The following is a 12,061-nucleotide window of genomic DNA, read 5'->3' as shown; positions in this document are numbered from 1 at the left end:
CTTCCGGGTGCCGACCCGGATGTTGTTGCCATCGAGTGCAGAAAAAGGGGAACGGGGACGATCGCGGCACTGCTGCGGAGCCTGAAGGAAGAGGAGGGGGGGAAGAATGGGAGCTCTGACGTCAGCGCGGTGACGTAACAACCCGGCATCGAGGAGGTGGAAGCCAGCCCCCCAATTTTCATTCTCTGTGAGAAGTAAGCGAGGAGGGAGCCCCCTCCCCCCCCGCCCCGGAGCCATGGCGGCCGCAGGGGGCGGGGCCGCGCTAGAGGAGGAGAGCGAGGTGGTGCGCGTGCGCGTTAAGGTGAGGGGCGGGGCCAGTGGGTGTCATGTGTGGTCTGTGGAGGGGCGGGGGCAAAGGGGGCAAAGAGTCACGTGAGGGCTGGGTGGGGGCGGGGCCAAAGGGGGAATCCCGTGGGGGTGAGCAGGGGTGGGGCCAAAGTGGATGGGGGGGTCACGTGAGGGCTGAGTGGAGGCGTGGCCGGGGGGGACACACGTGGGTCACGTGAGGACTGAGCCAATCAGAGACGTTGGGGGTTTGAGGCGGGGGGGGGGTTTCCCGCCCAAATGGTCACGTGGAAAGCGGGTGTTTTCCCGCCCAAATGGTCACGTGATTTCAGGCGAGCAGTGAGGCGCGGGTCGTGCCGACATTTTGTGCCGTTGACGGAGGCGGAGGGTGGCGGTGGTCCTCCCATTCCATCGCCCCCCCCCCCCCCCCGTTTCCCTTTGACCCCCCCAGAAGAGTGAGGGCCTACAGCCCCCCGAGTTCCGCTCCTTCGCCGTCGATCCCCACATCACCTCCCTGGACGTGCTGCAGCGCATCCTGGCGCGGGCGTTCGACCTGCAGGGGTGAGGGGCTGCGGCATCCCAAAATGGCGCCCGGGGACCCCCGAACCCCTAAAGCGGGGGAGACCTGAACCCTTAACATAGGGACTCAGGGACCCCCCCAGACACCCCAAAATGGGGCCCTCAGACCCCCCCCAAACCCCTAAAGTGGGGGAGACCTGAACCCCTTAACATAGGGACTCAGGGACCCCCCCCAAACACCCCAAAATGGCGCCCGGAGACCCCCCCGAAGCCCTAAAGCGGGGGAGACCTGAACCACTTAACATAGGGACTCAGGGACACCCCCAGACACCCCAAAATGGGGCCCTGAGATCCCCCCAAACCTGAAAACGGGGGGAATCTGAACCCCTTAACATAGGAACTTAGAGACCCCCCCCAAACACCCCAACCTGGGGGCTTACGGACCCCCCTAAACCCTTGGGGTCTCCAAGTCCCCTTCTCACTCCCCAACCGCCCCTGTCCCCCCAAACCCTTTGGGGTCCCCCAGCTCCCCCCTCACTCCCCAATCCCCCCCGCCCCCCCAAAACCTTTTGGGGTCCCCCCATCTCCCCATTTCTTGCTGCAGGAAGCCGGGGTTCTCCGTGAGCTTCGCTCGCCGCGAGCCGTCGGGCCACGAGGCACTGGTGCCGCTAACGAGCGACGAAGACCTGGCGGCGGCTTTCGCCCACGCGCGTCCCGCGCTCCGCCTGCGCCTCGACGTGCGCGCGCCCGCAGAGAGTGGGTGATGACTTATTGGGGGGGGGGGTACCCCGAAACGGGGATGGATCCGGCGGGATTGGGGGCTGACCTGAAATCCCCGGGGGGGCTCTGGGGGCGCAGGTCCCGGCCTGGAGGACTGGGACATCATCAGCCCCCGCGAGGCGGCTGCCGCCGAGAGCCTTCCCGAGCGGCGCTCGCTGCTGGCGGCCGCCCTGCCCTTCACGCAGGCCCTGCTGGCGCAGGTAGGCCACCAGTATGACCAGTAAGCTGCCAGTGCCTCCCAGTAACCCCCCCGGGGCCCCAGTCCCCGAGCCAGGGAGCCCCAGTATGGCCCTGTGCCTCCTAATCCCCTCCCAGTGCTCCCAGTCCCTTCACGCAGGCACTAGTGGCACAGCTGGATGCCACCAGTATGACCAGTAAGCTTCCAGTGCCTCCCAGTGACCCCCCAAGGGGCCGCCAGGGAGCCCCAGTATCGTCTAAAGGGTCCTAATCGCCTCCCAGTGCCTTCGCACAGGGGCAGGTGGGTGCTACCAGTATGACCAGTAACTTCCCAGTACCAGTGCTTGCCAGCGCTCTCCCAGTGCCCCTAAATTTGCCCCCAGTCCTCTCCCAGTTCCTCTCAGTGCCACCAAATCCCCTCCCAGTGCCCACCAGTTTTCCCCCCGGCCCCTCCCCGTGCCCCCCAATGCCCCCCAGTCTTCTCCCAGTTCCCTCCCAGTGTCTCCCAGTCCCTCCCAGTGCTACTCAGTCTCTCTCAATCCCTTCCCCGTCCCTCTAAATCTCTCCCAATGCCCCCCAATATCCTCCTGGTGCCCTCCCAGTTCCCCTAGTCCCTCTAAGTGCCTCCCAGTGCCTCCCCGTCTGCTCCCAGTGCCTCCAAGTGCCCCTCAATCTCTCTGCCTTCCCCTCCCAGTTCCTCCCAGTGCCAGCCAATCCCCTCCCAGTGCCCACCAGTCTCCCCCAATCCCTCCTAGTGCCACCAAATCTCCCCCCAATGCCTCCTAATCTCCCCCCAGTCCCCTCCCAGTCCCTCCCAGTGCCCCCCAATCTCCCTCCAATCGCCCCCAGTTCCTCCTAATCTCCCCCCAGTCCCCTCCCAGTCCCTCCCAGTGCCCCCCAATCTCCCTCCAATCGCCTCCAATTCCTCCTAATCTCCCCCTAGTCCCCTCCCAGTGCTCCCAGTGCCGCTCTCCCACAGGTGGGCCGGACGCTGGCGCGGGCGCAGGCAGCGCTCTCGTGGCCCGAGGGGTCTGCGTCGCCACCGCCCTGCGCCCCCCTGAGCGATGCGGCGCTGCGCTCCTGCCTGGGCCCCGGTGGGCGCCTGCTGCGCCCGCACGACCTGCGCCTCCACGTCTTCCACGGCGGCGTCGAGCCCGGCTTGCGCAAGGTGGGCTCCCAGTCCCCTCCCAGTGCTCCCAGTCCCCTCCCAGTGCCCCCATCCCCTTCCCAGTCCCCTCCCAGTGCCTCCCAGTGCCTCCATCCCCTTCCCAGTCCCCTCCCAGTGCCCCCATCCCCTTCCCAGTCCCCTCCCAGTGCCTCCCAGTGCCTCCATCCCCTTCCCAGTCCCCTCCCAGTGCCCCCATCCCCTTCCCAGTCCCCTCCCAGTGCCTCCCAGTGCCTCCATCCCCTTCCCAGTCCCCTTCCAGTGCCCCCATCCCCTTCCCAGTCCCCTCCCAGTGCCTTCCAGTGCTGCCATCTCCTTTGCAATTCCCTCCCACTGCCTTCCAGTGCCCCCATCCCCTTCACAGTCCTCTGCCAGTGCCTTCCAGTGCCTCCATCCCCTTCCCAGTCCCTTCCCAGGGCCTCCCAGTCCCCTTCTGGTGCCCCCAGTCCCTTCCCAGTGCCTTCCAGTGCCTCCCAGTCCCCTCCCGGTGCCTCCCAGTCCCCTTCCAGTGCTGCCATCTCCTTCGCAATTCCCTCTCAGTGCCTTCCAGTGCCCCCATCCCCTTCCCAGTCACCTCCCAGTGCCTTCCAGTGCCCCCATCCCCTTCCCAGTCCCCTCCCAGTCCCCTTCCAGTGTCCCCATCCCCCTCCCAGTCCCCTCCCAGTAACCCCAGTGCCTGCCTCCTCCCATTCCAGGTGGTGTGGCGTTACCTGCTCAACGTTTTCCCGGCGGGGCTGTCGGGGCAGGAGCGGCTGCAGCACCTCCGCTCCAAAGCCGAGGAGTACGCGGCGCTCAAGGCTCTGCTGGCGGCGCGGGCGGCACCGGCCGAGCTGGCGCTGGTGGCGGCTGCCGTGCGCAAGGACGTGGTTCGCACCGATCGCGGTCACCCCTATTTCGGGGGCCCCGAAGAAGGACACCCCCATTTAGCTGCCCTGCAGGCGCTGCTCACCACCTTCGCCCTGGGCCACCCGCGCCTCTCGTACTGCCAGGGCATGTCGGACGTGGCGGCGCCGCTGCTCGCCGTGCTGGACGACGAGGCCCAAGCGTTCCTTTGCTTCTGCGCCCTCATGCGCCGCCTGGCGCCGCGTTTCCGCCCCGGCGGCCGCGGTTTGGCTCGCGCTTTCGCTCACCTCCGCCGTCTTTTACGTCGCGCTGACCCCGAGTTTTGGGCATTTTTGGTCGCTCGCGGCGCTCACGATTTGCTCTTTTGTTACCGGTGGCTTTTGTTAGAGCTGAAGCGAGAATTTGCCTTCGAAGACGCGTTGAGGGTCTTGGAGATCACGTGGAGCTCGTTGCCGCCGGCACCGCCGCCGCCGCCGCATGGCGTCGCCCTCCTGGGAGCCCCGCTGGGGCCGCGGCGAGCGCAGAGAGGCCTGAGGGAGCGACGAGGGCTGCGCCCGCGGCCACCACGGCGACACCGCCGCCGGCAGCTCCAGAAGGAACGAGGGGAAAAGGAGGATCTCGGTGACACCGGCGAGGCTGGAGGGAAAGCAAAGAGCTCCAGCGATGGCCAGGAGGGTTCTGGGAGCTCCAGGGATGGCCAGAAATGTCCCAGGAGCTCCGAGGATGTCCAAGAGAATCCCAAGAGCTCCAGGGGTGGTCAAGAGGGTTCCGAGATCTTCAGTGATGTCCAGGAGGGTTTTGAGATCTCCAGGAGCATCCAGGAGGGTATCGAGAGCTCCAGTGACATCCAAGATGGTTTTGAGACTTCCAGGAACATCCAGGAGGATCCCAAGCGCTCCAGTGATGTCCAAGATGATTCCGAGGGCTTCAGGAACGTCCAGGAGGGTCCCAAGGGCTCCAGCGACATCCAAGATTGTTCCGAGGGCTCCAGGAATGTCCGGGAGGGTCCCAAGAGCCTTGAGGGTGACCAAGAAGGTCGAAAGAGCTCCAGCAACATCCAAGGTGGCTTCGAAAGTGACCCCAAGGAGCCTGGGGTCTCCGGGGACGTCCAACGTGGTCCTGGCAGCTCCTGGAATGACCGAGAGGATCCAAAGATCTCCCAGGACGTCCTCAGCAGCGCCAAGGGCTCCAGGGAGGTGCGTGATGCCCCAAAAGAGGTGGGGGAAGACCACAAAGAGGTGGTTGTTGCCCTCGAAGTGGTCGGTGATGCCTCCAGCTCCCCCGGTGAGGTCAGTAGAGACCTCCAAGTGAGATGCGATGACCCCAAAGATGTTGGTGAAGTCCTCAGAGAGGTTGGAGAAGCCCCCAAAGAGGTGGGTGATGCCCTCAAAGACGTTGAAGAAGCCCTCAAAGAAATTGAGGCTGTTAAAGAGGTTGGAGAAATCCCCAAAGATATTGGTGGTGGTCTCAAAGACATTAGTGATGCTTTGGAAGAGGCTGAAGCCCTCAAAGGCATTAGAGAAGTCTCCAAAGGCATTGGTGATGTTCTCGAAGACATTGGAGAAGCCTCCAAAGAAGTTGAACCCCCCAAAGACATTAGAGAAGCCCCCAAAGATATTGGCGATGTCTTTGAAGAGGCTGAAGCCCTCAAAGGGGTTAGAGAAGCCCCCAAAGACGTTGATGATGCCCTCACAGACATTGAAGCCCTCAAAAAGGCTGGAGAGGGCCCTAAAGAGGTGGGTGATGCTCTCAAAGACATTGGCCGAGTCCCCAAAGAGGTGGTTGGAGCCCCCAGAGAGGTGGTTGAAGCCCCCAAGATGGTCTGCGATGATCCCAGCACCAACCCGGAGGCTTCTGCTGCCCTGGAGGACCCATGGGGTGGCGGTTGGGTCTGGGAAGACTCCTGTTCTTCCTCTTCTTCATCCTCATCATCTTCATCCTCGGAGGAGGAGGTGGGCCTGGAGGACGACGGAGCGCCGTTGCCGCCGCCGGAAGAGCTTGGCCAAGGCAACCCCTTCCTGCTCTTCGTCTGCTTGGCCATGCTGCTGGAGCAACGCGAGGCCGTGATGGCGCGGGCCAGCGACTACAACGAGGTGGCCATGCACTTCGACCGCCTGGTGCGGCGACACCACCTGCCCCGCGTCCTCCGGCGCGCCAAAGCCCTCTTCGCCCGCTACCTCGAGGGGTGGGGAGGTGGCCATGGTGTGGGGGGAACCCCAGGCCCAGGGGATGACGGCTAGGGGGCTTTTGGGGACCTTCTCAGGAGGTCCTGGAGGGGGCCGAGGTGGGGTTGGGTTATTGAGGGGTTGAGATATGGGGTCTGGGAGCTCCTCAGGAGGTCCAAGAGGGGTCTGAGATAGGGTTGGGGTCTCAGGTGGTTGAGAAATGGGGTCTGGGGGCTCCTCAGGAGGTCCAGGAGGGGTCTGAGATAGGGTTGGGGTCTCAGGGCGTTGAGAAATGGGGTCTGGGGGCTCTTCAGGAGGTCCAGGAGGGGTCCAAGATAGGGTTGGGGGCTCAAGGGGTTGAGATATGGGGTCTGGGGGCTCCTCAGGAGGGGTCTGAGATAGGGTTAGGGTCTCAGGGGGTTGAGAAATGGGGTCTGGGGGCTCTTCAGGAGGTCCAGGAGGGGTCCGAGATAGGGTTGGGGGCTCAAGGGGTTGAGATACGGGGTCTGGGGGCTCCTCAGGAGGTCCAGGAGGGGTCTGAGATAGGGTTGGGTTCTCAGGGGGTTGAGAAATGGGGTCTGGAGGCTCCTCAGGAGGGGTCCAAGATAGGGTTGGGGTCTCAAGGGGTTGAGATATGGGGTCTGGGGGCTCCTCAGGAGGTCCAGGAGGGGTCTGAGATAGGGTTGGGGTCTTGGCAGGTTCCTCTGAGGTGGGTTGAGGTCTAGGGGCTCATTGGGGGGTCCAGGAGGGGTCTGGGGGCTCCTCAGAGGGGCCTGGGGGTTCCTTGCGGGAGTCATAGGACCTATGGACCAGTATGGGTCTGGCAGCCCAACTGGGAGCCCCACCTGTGCCTGGGCTTGGGTCAGACCAGTATGGACCAGTACAGACCAGTACAGCAGCCCAACTGGGATGATGGCATTGACGTGGCCTTCAGCCATACCAGTATGGACCAGTATGGGCGTGGGGGCCTAACTGGGAGCCGCAGCTGTGCCTCACCTGGGGTCACACCAGTAAGGACCAGTACGGTGGCCCAACTGGGAGCTCTTCACCCGTGTGGCCTTGTCCTCTCCCAATATGGACCAGTATGAACCAGTATGGGATCCTGTTACCCTCATGGCCTTGTCGTCTCCCAGTATGAACCAGCAGAAAGCAGTACAGCATCTTGCCCAGGATCTCTTCACCTGTGTGGCCTTGCCTCCTCCCAGTATGGACCAGTATGAACCAGTATGGGATCCTGTTACCCTCATGGCCTTGCTTTCTCCCAGTATGGACCAGTATGGGATGCTGTTAGCCACGTGGCCTTGCCTCCTCCCAGTATGGACCAGTATGGGATCCTGTTACCCTCATGGCCTTGCTTTCTCCCAGTATGGACCAGTATGAACCAGTATGGGATGCTATTAGCCACGTGGCCTTGCCTCCTCCCAGTAGGGACCAGTATGAACCAGTATGGGGTCCTCTTACCCTCATGGCCTTGCCTCCTCCCAGTATGGACCAGTATGAACCAGTATGGGATCCCATTACCCTCATGGCCTTGCCTCCTCCCAGTATGGACCAGTATGGCCTGGTAGGGCGCCCCAACTGGGATCTTAATGCACACGGGGGGGGGTTCTCCCAGTATGGACCAGTGCCTCCCAGTTCTTCCCCTCCTTATTTATTGCCTCCTTTTTGCTGCGGGGGCGGAAACGGGGATTGGGGAGGAAACGGATTTGTTGGGAAATGGATTTGGCGGGAAACGGATTTGGCGGGAAAGAGGGATTGGGGAAACAGGGAATTTGGCGGGAAAGAGGGATCCGGGATCTGTGAGGGGCCGTGACGTGAATAAACCTGACGCCTGCGAGAGTTGTTTGGGAGCTCCCAGTATGGACTGGGAAGGGCTTCCCAGTACGGAGTGGAGGTGGGAGGGGCTGCTACTGGGAGCTTCCCAGTGCCCCCACGTCCCTCCCAGTATCCCCAGTTGTGTTGCTGTCGCTGCCTGTGTTTGCAGAGAGGCTCTCCCAGTCCCTCCCAGTGGCCCCAGTTTCCCCTCCCAGTCCCTCCCAGTGGCCCCAGTTGTTTTCCCTCTGGGCCGGAGGTGACGTCCCCGCCATCCTGGGCCCGCGGGTGCTTCCAGGCAGAAGAGGCCTCGGAGTGGCCGGAGATCGGGGATCGGAGCGGGGATCCGGGGCGGGGGGGGGACCCAGAGAGGATCGAGGGATCCAGGGAAATCCAGGGGCGATCCAGGAATCCAGAGAAGATCCAGGGGCACCCAGAGATCCAGGTGGATCCAGGGGGGATCCAGGGACCCAGGAAGGGGGGTTTAGGAATCATACAGGGGGATCCCGGGATCCCGAAGGATCGAGGATGAGCAGCGTCCCCTCGTTGCCGCTGGAGGAGCTGCTGGGGCGGAAATGCGTGGTGAGGGAACTGGGGGCACTGGGAGGGGAACCAGAGGCACTGGGGGACACCGGGGGGTTGTGAGGTGGCACTGGGGGGCGCTGGGGGGCACTGGTCCGTACTGGTGTGGCGGCAGGCGCTGGGCGGCACTGGGGGGCACTGGGCGGCACTGGTCCGTACTGGTCCGTACTGGTGTGGCGGCAGGCGCTGGGCGGCACTGGTCCGTACTGGTCCGTACTGGTGTGGCGGCAGGCGCTGGGGGCGGCCGAGCCGGGGTCCCCGTGGGCCAAACGCGGCTGCGGCGTCGTTGTGCCTCGTGCGGGACGGCGAGAGGAGATGTCACTGCCTGCGCCTCTACGGACTGGGGGTGAGCACTGGGAGCACTGGGAGCACTGGGAGGGGTAACTGGGGGTCCCCGTGGGGGGGAATTGAGGGGACTAGGAGTGAAATTCGGGGTCTTGGGGGTTCCCAGGGGTGTTTGAGGGTCGGTTTGGGGGGGGGCCCTATGAAGGGGTTTGGGGGGGGTTCGGTCTGGGGGGGTTCCCGTGGTGGGGGGGGGGGGCGTTGGGGTCCCAGTTTTGGGGTCCCCTCTGCCCCCTCCAGGCGGGGCGGCTGCTGTGGGAGCAGGAGCTGCGGGGGGGAATGGGCTACGGCGCCAGGACCCCCTTCTTCCACACCTTCACCTCCGACGTGAGTGCCCAACTGGGAGGGACTGGGAGGCACTGGGAAAGACTGGGAGTGACCGGGGGCAACTGGGGCGAGAAGGAGGGGCTGGGGCGGGTGGGCGGGGCTTGGGCGTGAGGAGTGGCCGGTGCTAAGAGGGGGCGTGGCTTTGTACGGGTAAATACTGCTGGTGGGCGTGGTCTTGGGCAAGTGGGCGGGGCTTAAGAGAATACACAATTGGGAAAGTGGGCGGGGCTTGGGAGTGAATGGGACCGCGGTCAGGGCGAGGGGCGGGGCCTGGGAGCTAGCAGAGGGGTCTGGGGGTAAGTGGGTGTGGTCTGGGGCAAGTGGGCGTGGTCTGGGGCAATCGGGGGTCCCTGTGCCAGTCGGGCCCCGCGGGGCTGAACTTCGCCGACGAGGGGGAGGCGGCGGCCTTCGAGGCACAGGTGCAGGAGAGGCACGGTGAGCGCCCCACGGCTGCCCCACGGCTCCCACGGCTGCCCCACAGCTCCCAGTGCTGCCTCACACCTGCCCCCCCGAGCTATGGGGCTGCCCCACACATACCCCACAGCTCCCCAGTGCTGCCCCACACCTGCCCCCCCGAGCTATGGGGCTGCCTCCCACGTACCCCACAACCTCCCCAGTGCTGCATCGCATCCCCCAGTGCAGTCTCACACCTGCCCCCCAAGCTGTGGGTCTGCCCCACACCCTCACCTCCTCTCCCTTTCTCCCCCTAGAGAAGCGGCAGCTCCTGCCCCCGCCGCCCCACAGTGAAGGTGAGTGCCCCATAGCGGGGTTGGGGGGCAGAGCTGTGGGGCAGGAAGGCAGCACCGACACCCCTCATCCCCCCACGGCCAACAACAGCAGCAGAGGCCTGCCCCATAGCAGGGTTCATTGCCCTATAGCTGGGTTCTTTAGCCCCATAGCGGGGTTCTTTGGTTCCATGGTGGGGTTCTTCAGTCCCATAGTGTGGTTCACTACCCCATGGCAAGGTCCCTCTGCCCCATACCGGGGTCCTTCAGCCCCACAGATAGGTCTTTGTGCCCCATGGTAGGGTCTCTGCCCCATAGTGGGGTTCTCACCTGGTGCCCCCCACAGTCCCCCCACTGCTGGCTGTGCCCATCGCCAACCCTGACATCACGGCCTCACAGTACGCGGTGCTGCCCAGCCCCACAGCAGGCCCCACGGCGCGCCCCATGGCAAGCGAGCAGAAGAAGGGGCGCAAGAAGATCTCCAAGGCTGACATCGGGGCTCCCTCCAGTTTCAAGTGGGTCTGGGGGGGGTGCCGAATATTTGGGGTGGAGGTGGGAGGCGAGTGTGAGTCTGGGGCTATGGGGCAGCCCCACATCCCCGTGTCCCCCCCCAGGCACGTTGGTCACATCGGCTGGGACCCACACAGCGGCTTCAACGTAAGTGGAACCGGCGCGTCCCCTGCCCCATGGCGTGGGGTGATGGCGCTGCTGCCATGGGGCAACGCTGCCACTGCCATGGGGTGATGCTATGGGGCAGCGCTATGGGTCGATGGTGCCAATGCTATGGGGCAGCGCTGTGGGGCAGCGCTCGGCTCTCCCCACCGCTCGCTCTCCCCCGCGTCGCCATCGCTGCGGCACAGCTGACGGACACCAAGACTTCGCGCCTCATCCACGACTCCATCGCGGCCCGGGGGGGGGGTTGGAAGCTGTGCACGAGGAGCGGGGTGAGGCCCCCCCCCATTTAATTAACGTGTTCATTAATTAATTAATCCATTAATTAATTCACTAATCACTTCTCACCTTTGCAGATGCGCCTCTTCCTCCTCCTCCTCCCTCTGGGCTTCCCTGTACCCGCTCAGGGCCACCCCCGCTGCCCCCACCGCCCCCCCGACTCCCTCGGCCCCACATCGATGGGGCAGGGCCCCCCCCGCCACCTCCTCTGCCCCACATCGATGGGGCAGGGCCTCCCCCACCACCCCCATCATCACGGGGGGCTCTGCTGGAGCAGATCCGACAGGGGGTGACGCTCAATAAGGTGAGTTGGGGGGGGAATCTGTGGGGCAGGGGGGGTTCTGTGGGGCAGGGGGGGCCGTTGGGGGGGGGGGCTCTGTGGGGCAGGGAGAGGGCTCTATGGGGCAGGGGGGTTTCGGGGGTGGGGAGCCTGTGGAGCTGGGGGGGCTCTATGGGGCAGGCGGGGCTCTTATGGGGCTGGATGGGGTTCTATGGGGCGGGGGGGGGCCATTGGAGGGGGGCTCTATGGGGCAGGGGGGGTTCGGGGGTGGGGAGCCTGTGGGGCTGGGGGGGCTCTTATGGGGCGGGGGGGCTCCTATGGGGTGGGCTCTATGGGGCTGGGGGGTTTCTGTAGGGCAGAGGGGGCTCCTATGGGGCTGGATGGGTTTCTATGAGGTGGGGGGGTTTCTATGGGGCAGGGGGGGTCCTATGGGGCTGGATGGGTTTCTATGGGGTGGGGGGGTTTCTATGGGGCAGGGGGAGTTCCTATGGGGCAGCTGTAACCCCCCCCCTGCCCCCAGACCCCCGAGATGGGGGGCAGCCCCGGGGCGGGGGGGCTCGTGGGGGCCCTGATGGCGGTGATGGAGAAACGGAGCTGCGCGCTGCGTCCCTCCGGTGGGGGGGGGGCAGAGGGGTGAGGGGACAATTGGGGGGGTCATAGGGGCGGGGGGGGGGGGGGCAATTGGGGGGGTCATAGGGGCGGGGGGGGGCAATTGGGGGGTCAGATGGGCGGGGGGGGCAATTGGGGGGGGTCATTGGGGATGGGAAAAAGGGGGGGGGCTGAGGGGACATTGGGGGAATGGCGAGGAATGAGGGGGGAATTATGGGGGCAATGGGGACATGGGGGTTACGGGGGGGAATTGGGGGGCAGTTGGGCCCCCCCCGACCCCCCTTTTGCCCCAGATGAGAGTGAGGAGGAGGAGGAGGAGTGGGAGGGGCGAGAGCCTCATCAGCCGCGGCCGCCAATGAGGGTTAATAAGGGGGAGAGGGATCGATAACCAATAAACCATCAATAACAGTCGTTAAGGAGAGTTAATGAGTGTCCCCCGACCCCCATTTCTACCCCCAGAGCCCCATGTTCCCCTTTTCACCCCTTTTCTGCCCCCCCG

The 12,061-nt window shown here is 64.6% G+C and overlaps 2 protein-coding genes across 2 annotated transcripts; both read left to right on the top strand.

Moving 5' to 3' along the window:
• The first annotated feature begins 38 nt into the window (after window positions 1–38).
• Window positions 39–6,227, top strand: TBC1D25 (TBC1 domain family member 25). The gene is made up of 6 exons (XM_054052220.1): window positions 39–301; window positions 737–846; window positions 1,409–1,560; window positions 1,663–1,784; window positions 2,741–2,929; window positions 3,622–6,227. Exons 1-6 carry the CDS (start codon window positions 236–238, stop codon window positions 6,007–6,009), a joined length of 3,027 nt encoding a protein of 1,008 aa, XP_053908195.1. The 5' UTR covers window positions 39–235; the 3' UTR covers window positions 6,010–6,227.
• Window positions 6,228–6,806: 579 nt separating this feature from the next.
• Window positions 6,807–10,966, top strand: WAS (WASP actin nucleation promoting factor). The gene is made up of 10 exons (XM_054052205.1): window positions 6,807–6,886; window positions 7,068–7,208; window positions 7,300–7,488; window positions 8,512–8,674; window positions 8,911–8,997; window positions 9,357–9,432; window positions 9,708–9,746; window positions 10,069–10,237; window positions 10,337–10,379; window positions 10,751–10,966. The coding sequence occupies exons 1-10, from the start codon at window positions 6,807–6,809 to the stop codon at window positions 10,964–10,966; spliced, it is 1,203 nt and encodes a 400-aa protein (XP_053908180.1).
• Window positions 10,967–12,061: the final 1,095 nt, after the last annotated feature.

This window comes from Cuculus canorus, chromosome 32, assembly GCF_017976375.1.
Source record: "Cuculus canorus isolate bCucCan1 chromosome 32, bCucCan1.pri, whole genome shotgun sequence".
NCBI lineage: Eukaryota > Metazoa > Chordata > Aves > Cuculiformes > Cuculidae > Cuculus > Cuculus canorus.
This window is presented reverse-complemented; position numbering and strand designations above follow the sequence as displayed.